The following is a 23290-nucleotide window of genomic DNA, read 5'->3' on the forward strand; positions in this document are numbered from 1 at the left end:
TGAAATAACGAGATCATGACTGTAACAAGCAAAAAGCTATAATGATTTTAATTTACAAGAATTCCCATACAACCGCTCACTGTTATAAAGAGCGTACTACACCGATATACTTTACAAATTTTGGTAACTATGCAGACATTCTTAATTGCTCAGGTAGTTGAAAAAACCCAGTTCTTGGAATAGACAAAAATGAAAAGGGCAACTTAGCTTTTGTGACCACCCGCATCTGATTAGTGGCCAGTTTATGACCCTTTCCTTTCGGGGGCGGAGTTTATTCAATAGTGCATTGGTTTTCCGCTTTTTGCAATACCTTATTTACAGAGTGTCTTTATTCACTGAACCATAAATTTATTTCAGGACTTTTAAGAATTTAGGAAACGAGACTTCTAATAACTTTGTGTGCATTTTGAGACTTCTAAGAACTTTGTATGCAGATCATTTTACTGTCATTTTAAAGTAAAATCAGTTAGAAACAAACCATTTCTCCGGAAACATGTCTGCTTAAAAAAAGTATCTCAATTCGTTAAAAAGTCAAAATTATTCGTGAGTTAGAACGTGGTGCAAAAAATGTTTGTAAAAAGTTTTCTTCAACAGTATCGACATTGGGGAAGAATAAACGCATTTAGATATTGGAACCGGAAAAGAACATAACCGAAAAAAATAAATAAATTTAGAAAGTGCAAAGTTACAAACGTCGATCAAGCATTGTTTCAATGGTTCACCACACAAAGAGCTGGATTTTCAATAGATGGTCCGATCTTTGAAGGCTCAAGCGGAAAAATTCGCTAAACAATTTGGACACTACGATTTTGTATGTAACAACAGTTGGCTGGTTCTATTTAAAAACTATATACAAGCATATTAATACAAATAATATTTAGGTATATACTAATATTATTTTTTTTCTCTTTAATATTTCTTTTGTTTTTTGAATCTATCTTTTTATAAAGTTATTGAGAATAAAAAAAAAAATAGGATGTAGATTTATCTCATCACTGATATAGTGAGTAATGATTATAATGAGGAAATTTTGTCAGTCCCTTGATGCTTGTTATAACCAAGTTCGACTGTATATTGTTAACTGATTTCTGCACAATTAAACTGCAAACAGATTAATAAGGAAATTAAATATGCTTTTTACAATTGTTCAGTGTTAAAAAAAATTCTTTTCATATATTATGATCTGTAATTATGCAATAAAGTTTAAATATATGCATGGAAAAAAGAGCAATAAAAAAATAAAATTAGTACAGATTCTATACCTCAACCAGTCAACGTCCATTCGCTGTCCAGCTTCAGACTCGCAGAACTAACTTTTCTTCTCCTTCAGTTCAGTGGAACACCCTTCCTTCAGATGAAAATTATAACCTGCAGAAATTCAAATTTAAGGTCAACAAGTATATTCTAACTTCTCATTCTCTAGCTCATTCATAGTACTAATTAGTATGGATTCTAATACATTTTGTGATTGAGGTATAAAATATATATATATATATATATATATATATATATATATATATATATATATATATATATAACATTACATCCATTGTTATGCAGTAAAGAAATAATGTTAAAATGTAGAGGCCGTCCTGTCGTTTAAAAACCCGAAGCAATCCATGAACTAACCGGACCCTAGGCAACAATGGTTAAACATAAATATTAAACTCAATATATATATATATATACACAGTAGAGTATCGATAATCCGAACTAATTGGGACTGGAGGTAGTTCGGACTTACGATTTTGTTTTGAATTTCAAACTTATCAAAAACACTGTTCTGGAAACTCAAAAAAAAAAAAAAAAAAAAAAAAAAAAAGGGTTAATGTTCACAAGCAGGCACCTCTTCTGATTGATCATTGCCAGTAGCAACGATTGACATGCCTAACCTGCTATGGTTATGTTAGGATTCCCCCCCCCCCCCACTGCTGTTATAAAATTGGAAAAAGAGTTCCTGATTTTAAAACAGCATTGGGGGGAGATTAAACACCCTAACTGAGACCTAACCATAATGGACTAGGCATGTCAATCACTGCTACTCATAACAATCAATTGGAAGGGGCACCTGCTTATAAATTTTAACCCAAGTTTTTTAGTAAGTTTAGAATTAAAAATAATGTACTGGCTTTAAAATCTAAGGGACCGCATAATTTTTTTGTTAAAATCCTAGCACCTTTCAACACAACAAGGTCCAGATATGGATTCTCCAAAACTTTGTCTCTGTGTTAACCACAAATAAATGGCATCTTTGAGGGATTGATGGATCATTAGTTGTTCTCATAGTTTTTCTCTTTTTTTTGCACCATCTGAATCACATTTCAATGCAAACTTTTAAAATTTTTTCATTGTTGTTTTTAATGTCTGTTATGGTTGACTTTTTAACCTCGTAAAATTTTTCTACAAGACCCTTTGAAGGTCTGTTTAAAATCTCAATCTTGATTCAATTATTAACAATTTCTGCTTCTTTTTAAAAGAAGAAGAAAACTACAGTACGGTTAAATAAAACTCTGTTCAGAATCTTTTTACTCCATATCTCATTTGCATGTATCATGTTAGTTGTAATTTCTGCATGCCATGTTCTTTATTTTCTACTGACTCTTTTTGTTACTGTTTTGATTTTACAACCCCCAAAAAATGTCAGTGAATGGAAATATCAGATTACAAGGTGTGTTGAATAACAGTTTATGTAAACTTAAATTTATTTTTATTTTGCTAACCTGTGGATAATATTCTTCAGATTTTTTGCGTATCATTTATTTCTGTTAATTGGTAAAGAAAAAAAGGTGTGAATTTGTGCTTTATATTTTCATTTTATAGCTGTGGATAATATTCCTCTGATTTTTGCTTATTAGAATTGCCATTTAATAGAATCAAAATTCAATTCACAAATGTGATTTCAAGAACCAGTGCTTACTGCAATTATTTTATGGCACCAGCATAAAAAAAATAATAAATGCTGGCTCTTTCGGATTTTCGACGCTCTGCTGTATATAAAAAAAAAGTACTGTGTATTTTCGTTGAGTACTTGCTGATGTAGATGCTTGTACTTTTGTATATACAGAGTCATTATAAAGCCCTTGTGCAGTTTTAAATTTTAATAAATTCCATTCTATAAAATCAATTTGTAAAATCATTAGAAATGTAATTTAGTGAAGTTTAGTATGTACTAAGGGTGTTTCATTTATTTTATTGTAGTTTAGCAAAATTTTTATTATTATTTTTTGCAGAATTAGGCTTGACCAAATGGCTTCAGTAGAAGAGAAGGTTAATTGTGTGCTGTGATTGGCCGAGTTAAAGTTTGTAATCAAGTACAAAAAAGATTTAGAACACATTACAATAAAGTTACACCACACAGCAATTCCATAACTAACTGGATGAAAATATTTAAAGAAACAGGTTCCATCAATGATAAACCATGATCTGGAAGGCCAAGGATGGATTGTTAATAGGGAGAGTTATTTGGAAATGCTGCAGAATTACCTTATTCCTGAACTAACACATTTAGGACTTATAAGTGATAGTGTTTCAGCAAGATCCTTGTCACTTTGCTCTTAGTGTTAAGCAGTTTCTGAATGAAAATTTTCAAAAAAAATCCAATGGGCTCAAATCTGGTGAACGTGGTGGCCAAGACAGCGGTCCACCTCTTCCAATCCATCTGTTAGGAAAATTTTCATTCAGAAACTGCTTAACACTGAGAGCAAATGAAAATTTGCTCTCAAAATGAGAATGAAAATTTTCCTAACAGTTGGATTGGAAGAGGTGGACCGACGTCTTGGCCACCACGTTCACCAGAAGCGAGCCCATTGGATTTTTTTTCTATGGGGACATGTGAAGACTATTGTTTATTCAAGAAAACCTCACTGTTTAGACAATCTTCAGACTAGGAAAACTAATGTGATTCAGGGTCTTACTGAAAATCAACTGCAAAACATATTTGTAGAACTTCAGAATCGTATCTCAGTTTGTATACGTAATGACGGTGGACACGTTGAGAATTAACAATCCCAATGATAAATGTATGTAAAACTGTAATAAATTCTTTCCCTTCCCCTTTTTACAGATTGATTTTATCATGTATAGAACAGAAGTTATGAAACTTTAAAACTGCACTAGGACTTTATAATGACCCTTTATTTACTTTTACTGACAATAATATAATTATTCAGTTGTATAATAGATATTGATAGATTATAGATTTGAATAGTGTTTTGTGCCAGTTTTTATTATTTCCTCATTATGTATATTATTTTGAAAATTACTTTTAATATGTGTGTGTACACAAACAGAAACACTTGTGTAAATATTGTAAGAGTAAAGCTGTCTGTAGGGCTAGCAGTTATATTTTGCCAGACAGCTGTTCATAAAATTTTTATTGTGTAAGTCATATTCGGCAAGTTTAGCATATTATGCTATCTATAACTTTTAACTTGACTTAAATCTTATCATAACTTAAAATTTAAATAATTCAAAATTGACCTTTCAGCTATTTTATATACTATATTTGGTATATATTAATGAGTGACTTGGATATAACTTGCAGAAACAGATGGCTCATGTTGTTACTGATAGCATATATTGAGAGGCGCTAGCCCCTAGTTGACGTGCCTTTCAATGTAAGCTTTATGCAGTAACGGCCTCATGATACTCTTGATTTGTTATGTTAATTTTAGATTAAGTATGACTTCGCTAGTTATGGTGGCTGTTTGGTTCCCTTTTTAGGCCATGGTCGCGCACTAATATTAGGCTATATAGTTAAAAATAAAAATATAGAAATATAGAAACATGGTACTTATATATAATTCTATTATTGTGTAAAAATTCAGTTTACATGATTAGATTCGTTATATTTTTAGATCTTATGCATTGTGTAGCACTGTTTTTTGTGTATTTTGTTTCAGTCTCAGGCAAAGATCTTGTTTGTCAGGATCCACTAGTCAAAACAAGGGAACTTTTTATATCTGATGCAACAGATACATACCCTGTTTCTTCACTGAGGTGAGATTTTTACATAGTAAAATCAGAGAATGCTTATTTTCGAAAACGAATTTTTCTTATTGTGAAGTTTGAATTTCATAGTTAAGTGATATTTGTGAATTTAAATTTATAAAACTCAAACAGCTAGTATCACTCTTAACTTAGTACTAGTCACATGGGTATCATTTTTAAATCCTCCCCCCACCTTTATTTGCACATGAAACTATTCTGTATTACAAATTTGAGAAACTTCTGTTGTAGGACCAGAATGATGCTCAAAGTGGCAATATCTTGTATAATTTCATGTGACTTCCAGCAAGTGCTGTTATCCAAGTTGCTGGTCTGAATATGTTAATGATAGATCTAATCTATTAATAATCTGTGCATGAATAATCTGATTTCATAATTAGAGAACATAATGAATCGTCAAAGCTCTTTCGAACATGCCATGGCTGTTCGAAAGAATACTGTTGAGAGACCTCTAGCTACCTTAGGAAAAGAAAATAAATGATCAGATTCTTCAGTTCTTTTTATCTATTCTATTTTTTCCCCCCATTGGCTAATTTATTAACTACAGACATAAAGATTTCTAGTCAGTTTGCTGCTACCCTCTGAAGATGCTTCTGCTGCTTACCAAAATGAGTATGTCCTGTAGATTGCAATGTTTCTTTATTCTTTCTTTCTACTTCCATTTTCTGGAACAACCTTCTTTCACATGTATTTCCTAAATTGTAAGCTGCAGAAATGCCAGTCTGGTATCAACAATCTACAACTGACATACAGTAATAGAGTATTATAGGCTTCAACATTTTGCATTCTAAATCATCATTAACCCTTTTTGGTCCAGTCTTCTCTCATGCACCATTGTAAAATTACTGTTCGGTCCTGTGTCTGTCCTGTGAGATGCACCTTTCTGTTTTGCCAATTTTTATAGCTTGTTTTCCCATTCTTCTGGTGTAATTATCAAACTTCCTTTTATTTATACTTCACAAATACTTTCACAAACTAATTGAATATTTACATTCAATTGTTAACAGCCAATGACTGTAGTTTTTCTTTGTTTTTAGTGTCCACTATCTATGTACACTCTTCCAGAAAGTGTTTAGTCGTAGCGTCAACATCTCAAAAAAGGCCTTTCTGATAAAGAAAGTTTTTTGCAAATATTATTTTAGTCTTTTTTTTTTTTTTTTTTTTTTTTATCATTTCATTTTATTTTATTTTATTTCATTATTCAATCAGTTATAAACGGTTGGTGTATGTGTCTAAATTTGTGATAAAGAAATTGCTGGTGTGACTTCATGTCATCCAAAAAAAATTCTTCGTGAGAGAAACGAATTTCATTTGTTCACTGACTGATTTTACACTAGTATTCAACTAGCAGAAAAACTACATAAACTGAATATACACCTAATGGGCACTGTTATGGGAAAGAGGAAAGGTTTACCCCTAGAGATCATGATGACAAAGAAATTTGAAAAACATGGTTGTTGGTTTCCAAAAGGAGGATACAGTTCAAGTGCTGGCATGAAAAGACAAAAAGAACTGTGCTTATCCTTTCTATGGTACCGAAACTGGTCATAACAAGAAAGGTAAAAGAAGGAAAGGTTACAGATTGAGAAGCCAGTTGCTATTTGTGAATATACAAAAAATATGGGAGCAGTTGACAGAGTTGACTATTACTGTTCAAGTTATTCGTTCAATCGTTATTAGAAGTCTCAATTGTGAACAGCTTCATCTTGATGAAGGTGTGTGTGTATATATATATATATATATATATGTATACATGTATATGTATATGAGGCATTGAGGAACATTTTTGCTTTGAGGGTTTGCTTTCTCCACCTCACATCTGTTACCTCACGCTTTCTAATTTTTTTTTTTTTTTTTTCAGTTACATTCTTTTCCAGTGCCGATATGTAAACATGTTTATTCTTCCACAATGTCAATACCATTGAAGAGAACAAAGTAAACTTATTACCCATTTCAACATTTTTCGCACCACATTCTAACTCACGAATAATTTCGACTTTTTTTCTGAATCGAGAGACACTTTCTTTTGTTATTAGACAGGTTTCTGAAGGAAGGGTTCATTTCTAACTGATTTTACTTTAAAATGACAGTAAAGTGATCTGCATACAGAGTTCTTAGTAGTCCTGTGTCCAAAATTCATAGAAGTTCTGAAATAAATTAATAGTTCAGTGAATAGACGACAATCTGTAAATAATTTAATGCAAATAAGTGGAATGCCAATGCATTCCACTTATTTGCATTCAATCATAGCTTCCCCCACCCACTTCCCAACCATAGAAATCTATTTATAAAAATTAAAGTATATTTCGTGTATTACCCTAGAACAAAAAAGTTAGAACGGAGCCAAATTTGAACCTATATTGTGCGTCTTTGGGAAAATTTCAGGTCCAGTTATGATTTCATAGCCCTCGTCCCTCCCCACATGCACACACAAAAATCAGCACGAATGTATATGTTTTCACATTATTCAACAAACAAGAAAAATGTGTATTGTTGCCAAATTTTCCAGAAATATTCTGTTGGCCCATAGGATGATTCTAAGTTAGTTCTGATTTCAGAGCATTCCCTCCTCAGTTTCCGTACAGAAATATGTTTTTAAATTTGGAAAAGGAGCTCTGATTCTTTTCATTGGTTACTTAGAATATTTTAGGAAACTTTGAACAAACTTTCATGTTGATGGGTTGACTTCATTATAAATCATGAATTATTACTACTTGCTAAGTGCCTGTAACACACTGTGTACATTAACTAACTTGTTACTTATGAGAGAGAGAGAGAGAGAGAGCGAGCTTTTCTGAGTATTAATTTTGCCAGTCCCAGCTAACAATAAAAATGAATATCGTCAACAATCAAATATCTAGAAATCCAGCTCTACCTCTCTTTTCTTGGTAATGGTGCAGGTCTTGATGAACTGTTTCACTACTTCATGTTTCTAATCATCATAATATTGAAAAACTAGTTACAAATAAGTCATTAACAGGCAGTTTGCCGGAGGGTGGCTTTCTGCCAATAAACCTGTAACATAGCAGCAACAACAACATTCATTAAGATAAATAGAATCGAAATCATAGGGAAAATGAGCTGAGTAGCAAAGCTGCAAATTCTTCTGATTGAATTAGAAGTTTTATGATAATTTGGTGTCTTCTCATTTTTTGTGACCTTTATTATTTTTCAAATATGCGGCTATATTGATTTTTGAATTGCAGTCCTATCAAATTAGCACTATGCACTTAAAAGCTGACATTCCTCAAGTGGCTTTCCTCATATTTAGTCTGTCACATACTGTTCCACCTGACCCCAATTTCTTTCCAGACAACTTGGTTTTTAGTTTTGAGAATAGGTGTAAATCGAATGGGGCTAGATATGGAAAGTATGGTGGGTGGATTTAAAATACAGTATTGCATTTTATGGTGAGATGAGTAATTTACCTGTTGTGTAGTATGTGACAGCATTAATTAGTTATTATTAATTTATAGGAAAAGTCCAGACATGATGTTCAGATGGTGCTGGAGCAACAAATCAGATTAAAATTATTATTATTTTTATTTTTTTGTTGTATCCTCCCCATTCTGCAGATATGCTTGTGTAGTTGTTTCATTGAGGGGAATAGAATTATGATATGTGATGAATTTTTTAAATATGCATTACTCAGAAGTATACTTGAACTCCTTGACAAAGTATATGATAGTAATAATCATATAGTGCAAGGAAGTAATGGGCTTTTCCTGTACTGGCCAAAAAAAAGTGTAGAAGGATCATAGCAGTCTCACATTTTTAATGTGTTAATGTAGACTCTGCAGCTTGGTGCTGCAATTATTGATAGGAGATTATTCAGCAACTGAACTGGAAACATTAATTTATTGTCATTAGGTTTGACCTGTTCTGCTGACTTTGGCCAGTTTGTAAATCCCTTTAAAAGCTGCACTTTTAAAATCCCTCCAGGGAGCTGCCATAATTCCAAAGGAAGCTACTCATATTACATTGTTGGTCAGAGGAACACAACTTTTCTGTGAAGTTCAGTTATGTTTCTGCTACTTTAGGCCTTCAATAAGTAAGCTGGTGGGTATAGTATGAGATTGCACCAAGAATCATATAACCATTTTTTTATTACAGAGGTCTACGAAGTCTGTCATCCATGTGTGGATTATGCTTCTTATATACTGATTCTTACTTATGTTGGTTCATGTTTTAGGATTACCTGCAGTACTCTAGGATTTTCACATGGAAAATTTAGCCTAAACTAATAACAGTCCTGTAAATGTGAGAATGTGAACAAAAAAAAAACGTGTGTGTGGTTTTTCATTGTGCAGGATATGCCAGTTGAGTAGAATGGAGTTGAGGCTCCCCTGTTAACGGCCCCGAGTGCCAAGCGTTAGTGACAAGCGATTTTCTCAGTGATTTATAGAGTGCTCTTATTAAAGAAAAAGTTTTATTTGATTTCTAGTGTCTTTTTCTATTTAATTTACTTCCAGTTGTTCTGTGCTTAAAGTATTAAGTAAGAACACAGAAAGGAAAACAACCTTTCTTTATTTAGTATATATATTTTACTAATAACAAACAACTAACTTCTACAACCGCTTGGTCACTGGTGGCGGGGCCGGTAACCTGGGGGATAAGACAACCCCCGGGGCTAAAAGGAGCAGAGATGGAAACAAGTGATTTTCCACGCTTAGAGCCGAAGAGCTCTCAATTAAATGAGACACACGACACTGACCATGACTCCTCTATCTCAAAGAGAATGAAGAAAGACACTGGCAGACAGGAATTACCAGCCTTCCTGATTATACATTCTCTGTCAACGCAACCTGTCGGCAAGCTCTCCCCCTTCACCATTCAGAGATGCCTAGAACATGCTGCAGGTTCACCAAAAATGGTGAAACGTCTTCAATCTGGAGATTTGTTAATAGAGACCACGAATTCTAGACATTCTGAGCTACTACTACGTCTGACATCCTTGAGTGGAATCCCAGTTCAAATCACACCACACACCACCCTCAATTCTTCAAAGGGAGTGATCACTGAATGGGATTTATTGAATGTCCCCGAAGATGAAATAGTTCAAGAAGTTAAAGAACAAAACGTCACTCAAGCAAAAAGGATCATGATCCGAAAAGATGGCAATTTAGTCCCTACCCGGAGTATAATTTTAACATTGTTCTCCAAATCTACCATCTTCAGTCAAGGCAGGATATTTAAACTGTCGCGTTCGGCCCTATATCCCGAACCCTCTAAGATGTTTTAAATGCCAGAAATTTGGCCATTCCCAGATAGCATGCCGTGGAGATGCAACTTGTGCAAACTGTGGGTGTAAAACACATACACAAACAGAATGTAAGGCACCAACTCCACAGTGTCCGAATTGCAAAGGCAACCATCCCGCTTATTCCAAAGACTGCGACCTCTGGAAGTTGGGGAAAAAAATACAAAAATATAAAATTGAAAATAAGGTTTCCTATCAAGAGGCAAGAAAACAAGTAAAATTAAGTATGCCAAAACACACCTATGCTACTGCTACACACAGTCACCAATCAGTAGCATGTCAGACTGAAGTGACCATTCCTCCAGACACATCGATCTCCAACTGGGCTCGGTTAGTCCTATCTATTGAACATCCATCTCCACCAAACGTAGTAGACCAATGCAGTAATACACCACTAACAGTTCCATCCCAGAGACCTCCCCGTTGTCAAGCAGTAGATAATTTACAGAAATCAGATCCTGTTGAGGCAAAGCAATCTCACATATCAAGCATGGACACTGATGACATAACTAATCAGGATCTGCTTGAAATACATGCAGATGGAGATATGGAAGAAAGAAATGACTCAGAACGCCCTAATTTTTTAAAAAAAGAAAAATCAAAACTCGAAAGAGGTAAACAAGCCACCCACAAAAAACAGACAGACTCAACTTCCACCCACAGAACTAAATAATGGAACAGATCATACAGTGGAATTGCAGAGGTTTTCGCAGCAGTATTGACGATATTTATGAATTAATTCACCATTTCAAACCCGCTGCTATGTGCTTACAAGAAACAAATTTAACACCAAAAATCTCAGTTTCAGTCAAAAATTATACCATCTTCAGAAAAGATCGATCTGAAACTAACAGTCCTCATGGAGGAGTAGCTGTACTTGTGGAATCAAGAGTCCCTTCCAGGCACATTCCTTTGAAAACACCATTAGAAGCTGTTGCAACGCGTATAGTTATGGATATCACATTGACAGTGGTCTCGATATATCTTCCGCCAAACCATCCATGCACATTTCAGGATCTGGAAAACCTTATTTCTCAATTACCATCTCCGATCTGTCTATTAGGCGATTTTAATGGACATCATCCATTGTGTGGTTCACTGGTATCAGATGGACGTGGCGAACTTATTGAAATGCTACTTGATAGAGAGAATCTGACACTGTTGAACACTGGCTTACCCACCTACATCCATTTTCCTACTGGATCAAGCACTGCTATCGATCTCTCAATCTGCTCTCCGATCCTGTTCCCAACCATAGAGTGGACAGTACACGACAATCCTCTAAACAGCGATCACTTTCCGCTGATTTGTAGCATTCAATCCACCCATTTCAGACAAACACAAACAAAAACTCAATGGAAATTTTCCAAAGCAAACTGGACAAAATTTACCAATCATGTATCTTTTGATGAGGATATCATTACGTCTTTTCCTATTGACGCTGCCACCGAATATATTACAAAGCAGATACTAACAGCTGCAACAGCAGCCATCCCGAAGTCTCAAATAAGAAACCATCGACATATCAATCACTGGTGGAATGGTGATTGCAATAAAGCGAAAAAGGAAAAAAATACAGCATGGAATACCTTCCGCAAATATCCCACCACTGCCAACCTTATTAACTACAAGAAACTGAGAGCCAAAGCTCGTTTCATCCGGCGAAAGGCCAAAAAAGATTCATGGGTAAAATTCGCCTCCTCAATCAACAAAGATACTGATACCCGAATAATCTGGGAAAAAATAAAGAAGCTAAGTGGAAAATATCATGTACCACCTTCTCCTATTATTAACTGGAATGGGAAGGAGATCTTTTCTCCTGGAGAGATTGCCAATGCCTTAGGAACTGTGTTCTGTGAATTATCTGCCTCAAGTGCATATCAACAGTCTTTCCAAAAAATTAAAGCCGGAATAGAGAAAAGGAAACTGAACTTCAAAGCTAACTGCCATTTACCCTATAACCAACCATTAACAATTTCTGAACTGAAAGAAGTTATGTATACCTCAAGAAACAGTGCCCCTGGCCCTGACGGAATTTACTATATAATGCTTCAACATCTCAATCAGAAATCACTATCTTTATTGCTTAAATTTTACAATCGGATATTCTCAGAACATATATTCCCGACCTCCTGGCAACATTCTTATATAATAGCTATACCGAAACCTGGAAAAGATCACTCGATTCCGCACAATTATAGACCAATTTCTCTTACCAGCTGCTTGAGTAAGACTTTGGAAAAAATGGTTCACCATCGTCTCACATGGTATCTTGAATCCCAAAACATAATCAGTAATAATCAGTTTGGTTTCCGAAAGAATAGATCATCCCTAGACCTCATGACCAAAGCCGAATCCAACATAAGAAATGCATTTATCAGAAATCAACATCTCGTCATGATATGCCTTGATATAGAGAAGGCTTTCGATACCACATGGCGATACGGCATCCTAAGAGATCTCCATTCTATTCATATGAGAGGGCACTTACCATATTTTATTCAAAGCTTTCTTCGACACAGGTCTTTCCAAGTTAAGTACCGGCAGGTTTTATCTCAAACATATATACAAGAAGAAGGAGTCCCACAGGGGTCTGTTCTTAGTGCCACTCTGTTCTCACTACGAATAAACAATATTACAAACTGCATTCCAAACACCGTTGACTCATATCTCTATGCGGATGACCTTACCATATCCTGCCATTCCCAGAATATGAACTATATCGAGAGACATCTACAAATATCCATAAACAACATCGAATTATGGATGGCACAAAATGGATACAGACTGTCAAGCCACAAATCAACAGCCATACATTTCTGCACAAAGCACAGAATGCATCCTGAACCTGAGTTGCACTTGGCCAATCACCCTATACCAATCGTGAACAGTATTCGGCTCCTAGGGCTAATTTTTGATAAGAAATTAAATTTCCAGGAGCACATAAAATATCTAAGAACCTCTTGCGCAAGGAAAATGAATATACTCCGGGTAATCTCCAGTACATCTTGGGGTGCAGATCGCTGTACCCTGCTCCACTTGTATAAGTCCCTAATTAGATCTCGGCTAGACTACGGAGCACCTGTTTATGACTCAGCTAGGGAAAGCACCTTAGCGCGTCTTGCGCCCATCCAACATTCGTCTCTTAGGATAGCCCTAGGTGCATACAGAACATCACCGGTTCAAAGTCTTTACGTTGAAGCTCACGAACCTCCACTTAGCATCAGAAGAAAAATGTTACTGATGAATTACTCAGCTAAAATTAAAAGCCTGCCTACTCATCCTGTTTGGCCAGTCCTGCATGATCCTCTGTGGAAACCTCACTATAGAAATAAACTCAGAACAATTCAGCCTGCTGGTATCAGACTGCAGATTCTAGCAGAAAGCTGGAACATCCAATTCGATAATATCCTCAAAGAATCAAAAGATCCAGATCCCCCATGGTCTACTCTCACATTTTCTTCTCATGAATACCTTGAGCAATGGGGTAAAAGTTCCATAGCAAATATTAACATCCAACAACTACATTATGCTCATACACAAAAGTACCCCGAATTCACCAAGATCTATACTGATGGTTCAAAGTCTGACAATCAAGTGGGTGCAGCTGCTGTCTTCCCTAATTCAACTATCTCATTTTCACTTCCAGTCGAATGTAGCAGTTATACAGCTGAGCTTCATGCCATTAAGCTTGCTCTTGAAAATATCTCACTGCTGTCAATAAATAAAAGTATAGTATATACTGATTCACAAAGTGCTATTTTAGCTTTGAAAGGTATTTCCTCACCTACCAATCCTTTATTAAAACTCATAAAACATAAGCTGATGCAGCTTCATGAGCATAAACAAACTGTCATCTTTTCTTGGGTCCCAGGCCACAGTGGTATTCCAGGAAATGAATGTGCAGATGATGCTGCAAAGCATCCTTCGAATATAGCCTCAACAAATGATCTAGTCCCATATCCTGATTACAGACACAAAATTCAGAAAACATGCATGGAACAATGGACGCTTCTGTGGAAAATGCAAACAAATAACAAGCTATTTCAAATAAAATCTGAACCACAATTATGGACTTCTAGCCTTCGTAAAAATAGAAAAGAAGAAGTAATCTTAGCCAGAATCCGAATAGGTCACACTCACCTCACACATCTCTATCTGCTTACAGGGAATGATCCTCCTCAATGTGCAAACTGCTCACAGCCACTTACAGTAAAACATATACTTGTCGAATGTAGCTTGTTTAACAACGCCCGACGAATGGCTTTTAGTTCAATCTCAGATCTGCAACAACCTTTGTCTCTCAATAGCATCATAGGCAAAGAAGCAAATCTCTCTGAATTATTTCTCTATTTAAAACAAATTAAAGTGTATGATCGTTTTTAACTGCTGTACAAGCAGTTCCCGTATGTAGTCAATTGATTTGGGAGGTGCAATATGGCCTAAGTTGCCCTTGCACCAAAAAAAAAACACCACCACAACAACAACAACAACCCCTGTTAACTCAGTATTATTTCACTTTGTGTCAAGTTAGTTGGTCTCATGTCACAGTGAGCTTTTTTTTTTTCACTAATAAACTGGCTTTTTATCTCACAAGATACTGATAATCATAACATCTAAATTAAAGACAATGGAGCTAAAAGCTTTTTATCCTATTCTGTTTTTTCACCTAACCTATTTTTTCACAGTCATTGCATTGGCATGGAGAGGTATAGAATGTATAATTTTCATATGTATTAGAAGTTTAATTGTATTTTTATGAGTTTAATTTGTTTGTAATTAATGAATGGTGCTTGATTTAAAAAAAAAAAAAAAAACCTTAGTATTATTTCTGCCTTTAATTGATTCTTCCATTTATTTGTTTTTACTATTAGGGGAAGGTGCAAAGTACTACATTTTACTGATATTTTTGCTGCAAAAGATTTTCATCCAAAGCAGGACACATTTTTTTACGTGTTGGGGTATAACCCTGAAACACGCAGGCTGGCGAGTACGCAGGGTGAAATACGGGTTGGGCCTAGCCACCAGGCACGCCTACCCGAGTATCGGCCAAACGTTTTACCTCACGAAATGCCAGAAAGGTGCGAAGCACTGGAAGAACTTCGATGGACACCTGGTGTTCCTGACTGTGATCTCATGATGTATTTACGAGCTGCCAGGTTAGAATGCTGTGAATTTAATGAATGCTATTAGAAATGAGAATGTGAATTTAATGAGTTTTGCTATTAAAAAGAGTATATGAATTTGATGAGTATGCTGTGAATTTAAAGATACTTAGTGTAGTATTGAGTGAGGTTAGGAATTATTTGTAGTGACATGTAGCGCAGTGGAGTTGACGTTTAAATTTTTCATAATTTGAATTTATTTGTAAAACAATAAGAGAAGTTTACCTCAATATGGTACGTAGAACACTTCCATATGATACTCTCCAGAAATTAAAACAAATATAACATTACAGTAAAAAATTAAATTGAAATAATTAAACAAATCAATTGAACACAATTAAAAAACCAATTGAATGCAATTAAAAATTAAGTAAAAAATTAACTTCAAGAATTTAATGTAAATTATGCAAAACAATTTTACTTCCTAATTTATAATTTACCTTAAAATCTTAATTTTTTTACTTAAGTTAATTTTTTTCTTAATTTTTAATTGTGTTCAATTGATTTTTTTTAATTGTTTTCAATTTAATTTTTTACTGTAATGTTATATTCATTTTAATTTCTGGAAAATACCATATGGAAGTGTCTACGTATATAATTTCTGGAGAGTCATACGGAAGTGTCTACTTATCATGTTGAGGTAAACTTCTCTTATTCTTTTACAATTATTGAGATCAACGTAAAATGTACAAAGGGTACTAGGAAAGTTTTGCAATACAGCTTTGTTTATTTAATTTTTTCAAAGTAATTTCCTCTACATTCAATACACCTCTCCATCCTCCGAAACCAATCTTTAAACCAGTTCTGCCAAGTTTCACTAGGGAGTAGAGCACACTCGTTGTCCCAAGCCCGTAGAAGGTCCTCATCACTGGAAAACCGCCTCCTTTTTAGCTTCATTTTCACATGCGGGAACAGTGCAAAGTCGCAGGGAGCAAGGTCTGGACTGTAGGGAGGGTGCTCGAGAAGTTTCAGTCCTGTCGTGGTCAAATATTCGGTGCAGGCTTTGGCGCGGTGAGCTGCAGCATTATCGTGATGGAGGTACCAGGTGTCCATTCTTGACTTTGGCCGCAGGTTCTTCATAGATCCAATGACTTTAGGCAGGCATTGTTCAGTATACCACTTAGCTGTGACTGTCTTCTGCGTGTCCAAAACGACACGTTCCACAATTCCACTCGATTTGAAAAATACAGCTATCATTTTCTTCTTTACAGATCGGGATTTTCTGACAATTACGGGTGTGTCGTCATCATCAAAGACCCAAACGTTGTTTTGAGCCTTGGTCGGCAGATCGTAATAGTACAGCCAAGTCTCGTCACCTGTCACGATGTTGTTCACATACCGAGATTGTCCCTTATCAAACTTTTTTAACATCTCCCGGCACCAAGTCACACGTCGTGTCATCTGCTCTTCAGTCAGTTGATGCGGCATCCAGAGAGAACAAAGTTTCTTCACGTGCAAATGATCTTGCAGAATCGAACGAATTGCTGGTGCATTTAGGCCCAAAGTATCCTCTATCTGTTGGTAGGTCACTCGCCTGTTTTCGTCAAGCATTTTCCTCACAGCAGTAACGTTTTCCTCCGTAACTGACGTTCGTGGCCTTCCCGGCCTCTCAGAATCCTCCAGAGTGAAATTTCCCCTTTGGAATTCTCTATACCACCTGAATATCGTTGTACGATGTGGACAATCATCATCTAGTGCAAGAGTCATTTCTTCTAAGCACTGGTCTATGGTTAAACCACGCACGAAATTATACCGCAAAACTGTCCTTATCTCATTTCGTGACCACGATGCCATCGCAAGCACTTTACACTCTCACTACTAATGAATAACTGAGCCCATCGACTTGGCGCAGCGGCTACTATGCACGTATGAACATGTCTCAACATGCAGCAACAAGCAGCTTCCTGTGATTCATTGTTGCGTCATATTGCAAAACTTTCCTAGTACCCTTTGTATTGAGCATAACAGCTCTGGTTTATACTATCAAGTTTGAATTTTTTAATATTCTTATATAAGTTTTTACTATTCTTATTACTGAGTCACATCTTTCAGCTCCTGGAAAGCTATGATTTTTTTCCCCTCCATATGTTTATTGTCATTTTAAATACAATATAAAATTTGAGGTTTTTAGTGAAATGCAAGTTTTATTTTATGCTTGACTGACAAACTTCATGGTACAAAACAAGTACCACAATTCCTACTACTTCATGTTGCTGCTTCACCATTACAAATAACAGAATGGTCAAAGATTTTTCATTTGTGATCTTATATAAGTTAATAGTTGTGAAGGGCAATGTGCTAACATTACGGTACTAGTAACACTAATTATGGAGAACAAAGGGCGAACGGAACAGAAATCGGTATCACGGTGAACAAAGAAGGGAGCTAAGATAAAAGAGAAGTAATAAGGAATAATAAGAATTAATACGAATAACTTAGTGCTGTTCGTCCTGTGACCTCAGCGCCTTTTTCGAGAGCTAGCCGCCGAAATCAAAGGAGGAAACGGCAATAAGTGGGTATAACCTCTGTTTCTGACATGAAATACACGTGAAAAGTAGGTAAATTTTGTTTAAGGTAGGTAAAGTCAGTTAAAATAATTTTTTAAATTTAATTTTAATCATGTGGCGCGCATATATTTCATGGCTGACCCAACAGAGGCTGGAAGTAAAGATTAAAAGAATAACAAGAATAAAAAACAAGAAATGGGATAACTTACTGGGGTCGTGGCATTCTGTACTGTTGTGCAGAAAAAAAATGCTTAGACTGAATGTGGGCTATGGTATATGCTGGCGGCCCCCTGGTGTAAGAAATCGGGAAAATTTTAAAATTAAATAAGTTATTTAATTAAGTTGGGCTAGTTACCCCATGTGTTGCAGGTTGGAGATGTATTCAAATAAATTAAGATAGTGAAGTAGCAAATTAGTAAATTAAAATTAATTAAACCAATTTTGTTACGAATGTATAAAGAGGTTAAATGTTTGAAGGAATGCGTCCCAGGATAGAAAGAAATAATAGGCTAGCAAAGTAGCGGTAAATAGTCGCTGAACTTTGTATAGGGAGGAAAGTGTTTTAAAGCAGAAAAGGAGCATCTCAGGTATTGCATTCAGTAAACTAATGGCTCACAAGAAATAAAAATATAGGGGGTAGGAAAGCATAAAGTGTACTGAAGAAGACAAAAAGTTGGTGCTAGGGCAGTTTGGGGTTGCTATACCTGTTCCTATAGTGGGACCCTGAACATAGTTCTGTGAGCTATGTTCAGGTGTTTATGTATGGTGTATGAAGATAAAAAATAAGAAATAGATGAATAAAATAATAATATATAAATGGGAAAAGAATACTTCTATAGATAGCCAATCGGGGGGTACAAGTTTACTTCGATTGTAAGACCCCCCCAAAGAGGCTGGGAGTATTGACTATACATATGTACAAGCCTAGCAGTTATGGAATATCAGTTATTATTATTATTATTATTATTACTACTAGCCATATAGTGCAAGGAAGCCTGAGGCTTATGCTGCACCAGCTAAAAAAAAAATTTCCAAGTTACCCCAAGAGAGAGAGAGAGAAGTACAAGGGAATCACCAAGAAAGAGAAGAATGATGATATCCAGCTCAGGACCCTGGGTGTGCCAAGCCCATACTCACCAAATGTGAGCCCCAGGGTTAACCATGATATTATTGTTATAAATAGTACAGTTAATAAATTTTTTATATTTGATTATACCGAGAGCTTTTTTGATGTGGTAATAGAAGTAGGCTGCTGGAAACTGGTTGTTTAGAAGCTAGCTGTACAGGTTTCTGATGTTGCTCAGTATCAGTTGTTTGTTTTTGCATATCGTGGCTATTCTGATGATTTGTGAAAAGATGATGTTGGCATGTACTTTTTTGGAAATATTTGAATGCCAGTGCGTGAAGCTGAATATATTAAAGTTAAAGGTGTCGCACTTATTATATATATTGACAATGAGGTAGGGGTTGTTGAGGTCATCTAAATCCCAGTAATTAGCAGCCTTGTTATTATCATTGGTTTTTTCTAGTGTGAGCTCAGTCAGGTATATATTGGCAAGGTTTTGTATGAAGTTGGGGCAATTTGCTACAAATAAATCATCAATATATCTGAATATGCAGATATCTTGAGGTAGTGATGTTTCGAACCAGTATAAGTATAGATTGGCAATGATACAGCTCGCTGGGCTGCCCATAGGGGTAATTATGGTTTGTCGGTAAACTGTTTTTCAGTTGAAAATGTAGATGTTGGAGATTCAAAAATTGAGCAGATTATTCCAATATATAGGTTTGCAGTCTATTCTATGTTTGTATCTATTATACAGGTTGTTTAGGACAAGCTTCAAATTGGTTTCAACTATGCTTGTACATAGGTTATTGAAGTCAAAGGTTTGTATATGGGATATATTATTACTATGTAAGGCATTTATAAGCAGATATCTTATATCTGCTTATAAATGCCTTACATTTTAAGGGATATTGTTGTTGATTATCTTGCTGTCAGGCAAGATGTTAATGATCGGTTTCAGTAGTTGCTCTAAGCTTTTTCCAGGTTTGCATGCATAACTGTTCTTACATGAAGTAATGAATCTGAAGCCTATTGGATTCTTATGGAACTTTGGCATGCTTTATATGTATGGAAAACTATAATTATTAATACTAAGTTTTAGTTTTTTGATGATGGCTATTAGCTTTTTTGTTATGATATTGCTATTGTTTGTCACTGGCTTGTATGTGTCACTAGAATCGAGTTCAGTATTTAATGTATGAAAGTAAAAAGCTTTACATATGAAAGCATAGTTACTAGTGGCTTTGTCAATGGGGATAATAATAAATTGGTCATGTTGCTCTGATAATTGTTTTTTAATTATGGATATATTACAGTTGATAGTGGTTAGTGGGGATCCGTGAGGAGGTAAGGCTTTGTAATTATTTATTAGATTTGATGACATAGTGTTTATCCATGTTAAGAAAGCTTCAATCGGTGTGTTGTATTTATAGGCAAGCATGAAGCAGTAGTTAAGGAGGTGTATACTTGCGTATACACCAGTTCTAGGAGTTTGGTAAACAAATTTGATGAATTTGAGGTATTGCTCAAAACATCAAAGGAAGATATTGTTGGAATATCAGAGACGTGATGTCACACAGATATAATGAATGCAGAACTGGAATTTGGGGAGTACAATGTGTACAGGAAGGATGGATAGGAAGGGAGGAGGAGTTATGCTATTAGTTAAGAAACACATAAAATCCAAGAAAGTGAAGCCAGTCGACATTGCTGGACAGTGCAGTGTTGAGTCAGTTTGGCATGACATAAGCATTGGGAGATCAAAATTGAGAGTAGGAGTGGGTTATAGACCTAATGACTCTGATGAGTATAATAAGGAACTCTACAGGGAAATAGAGTGGGCCAGTAAATCAGAAAGTCTGATAATGGGGGATTTTAATTTCTCAGATATTGACTAGAATTTGTGGGTTGGTCACACACACTAGCAAGGCTTTTGTGGATTTATTGGATGATTGTTTTCTACATCAGCATGTTCGGGAGGCAACTAGAGGAAGTAATAATCTTGATCTGATTATCAGTAATGATTCTTCTTGCATTAAGAATCTGCAGATAAAGGAACCACTGGGTGGCAACAATCACAGTGTGCTCAAGTGGGACTTACTCAAAAAGGTAACTACCATCAGGGATAAAGGGAAGGGTTTTTGTTTTCGTAAAGGTGACTACGGTGGTCTGAGACAGTATTTAAATTCTGTACGGTGGGACCAACTGATGATGTTACCAACAGCAAATTCAAAATGGGAAGCATTCAAAGAATTTATCTTGGAAGCTACTAGGCTCTATATACCAACTAAGAAATATTGTTCAAGGTTTAGGCCTAAATGGATGTCAGATGAACTAATGAGACATGTGGCAGAGAAGAAAAATGCATGGGATACATATAAATTAATGAGTGACACGGAAACCTATGATAGATATAAGCTGGTCTGTAACCAAGCCCCAAAGGAGATTAGGCAGGCAAAGGATGCAAAGAATTCTTTACCTATGTAAACTCTTAGAAGGAAAGGGATGAATCAGATTGGTCTACTGAATATTGATGGTTCTACTGTTGATGATCCTGCTCAGGTGGATAACAAACTAAATGAGTATTTTGCATCTACATTCACACATGAGGAGTTATTCAGGGAAGGGAATGCCAGAGGTGTATTAAACTCTGGCAGTAAGCTAGATAATCTTGTAATAACTGAGAGTAAAGTGGAGGACAAATTGTTGAAGATAAACATAAGAAAGGCACCTGGGGTGGATGGGATCTATCCAGTTATATTAAAGGAGGCAGCAACAGAAGTAAGCAAACCCTTAGCCATAATTATGAGAGCTTCCCTGGACTCAGGGGAGGTACCCCATGGACTGGAGATGTGCAAATGTGATCCCAATCCACAAAGGAGGATCAAAAGGAGACACAAGTAATTATCGACCTGTTAGTTTAACTTCTGTTCCAGGGAAATTAATGGAGGCACTGGTTAAAGAAGCACTGCAGGATCATCTAGACAAGACCAGTTATAGCAAAGACACAGCATGGTTTTGTTAAAGGAAAGTCTTGCCTGACCAATTTGATTGGATACTATGATGTGGTCACAAAGGAACTGGATGTGGGGAGTAACTTTGATATCATATATCAAAGTTACATATATCACATTGCTCCAATTATACTTTTGATATAATTGGAGCAGTGTGGCATTGGAGACAAACTGCTGCTATGGATAAAGGAATGGTGAGTGGGAGAGGACAGAGAGTGGTAATCAATGGATACTGCTCATCATGGACTAATGTTATTAGTGGAGACCTTCAGAGTTCAGTGTTGGGTCCATTGTTATTTTCTGTATTTATAAATGATATTGATGATGGTATATCAAGCTTAATGTCCAAGTTTGCAGATAATACGATGGTTGGTAGGGTTGTTAAGGACACTAATGACAGTACGCTGCTGCAACAGAATCTAGAAAAGTTGAGCAGATGGGCTGAGAGATGGCAAATGAAGTTTAACCTTGACAAGTGTAAAGTACTACATATGGGAAGCAGTAACCCCAGAGTAACGTATCAACTCTGTGGTACTGCACTGACAGTGGTACCTGGGGGTAATTGTGCAGGCAGATATGAAGTTTTCTGAGCAGTGCAGACGGTCTGCAAGAGTAGCTCATGATGTCTTGTGAATGATATACAGGAATTTTTCCAACAGCGATAAGGAGGTGATTATCCCCTTGTATAAGGCAATGGTCAGGCCACGCCGTGAGTACTGTATACAGGTCTGGAGGCCTCATTTTAAGAAAGATGTAGAGCTGTTTGAACGGGTACAGAGAAGGGCAACAAGATTAGTGAATGGAACAATGGGTTGCTCTTACGAAGAAAGGCTTAAGTTTTGCAAATTACAGTGTCTGGAGACTAGGCACCGGTGAGGTGATCTGATTGAGGTGTATAAAGCCTTGAATGGTTTGAACATGCTCAGTGCTGATGGGATTCTTCCTCTTGCTCAGAATAATCACCTGAGAGGGCATAAATTGAAATTGAGGAAAGACAGTTGTAAGATAGATGTGCGGAAGTTTGCCTTTAGTCAGTGGGTAGTTGGTTGGTGGAACAGAATTCCATCCTTTGTTGTGGAAGTTGATAGCCTAAATAAATTTAAGGCCGAGCTAGACAGGTACGAACGGAGGGGTGAAATGGGAGTGTGTTTTTTTTTTTTTTTTTTTTCCCCTTCTTGGTTGATGCAGCATAAGCTTTCTTTCTTGCATCAAATGCCTCTACTAATGCTAAGATCATTATGTAACTCTTTTTTGAATGTGGTTAGGCTGTT

At 35.9% G+C, this 23290-nt stretch overlaps 1 protein-coding gene across 4 annotated transcripts in view; it reads left to right on the plus strand.

Moving 5' to 3' along the window:
- LOC150074890 (uncharacterized) overlaps positions 1-23290 on the plus strand; it is a 618385-nt gene that overhangs the window by 341129 nt on the left and 253966 nt on the right. For all 4 annotated transcript variants that reach the window (XM_090389408.1, XM_090389412.1, XM_090389409.1 and 1 more), the window contains 2 exons: positions 4902-4998; positions 15142-15426. In XM_090389408.1, coding sequence (XP_090245534.1) covers positions 4902-4998; positions 15142-15426 — 382 coding nt within the window. The remainder of the gene's footprint in view (positions 1-4901; positions 4999-15141; positions 15427-23290) is intronic.

Source organism: Mastigoproctus giganteus, unplaced genomic scaffold (assembly GCF_048544385.1).
Source record: "Mastigoproctus giganteus isolate SK-2022 unplaced genomic scaffold, ASM4854438v1 scaffold_16, whole genome shotgun sequence".
NCBI lineage: Eukaryota > Metazoa > Arthropoda > Arachnida > Uropygi > Thelyphonidae > Mastigoproctus > Mastigoproctus giganteus.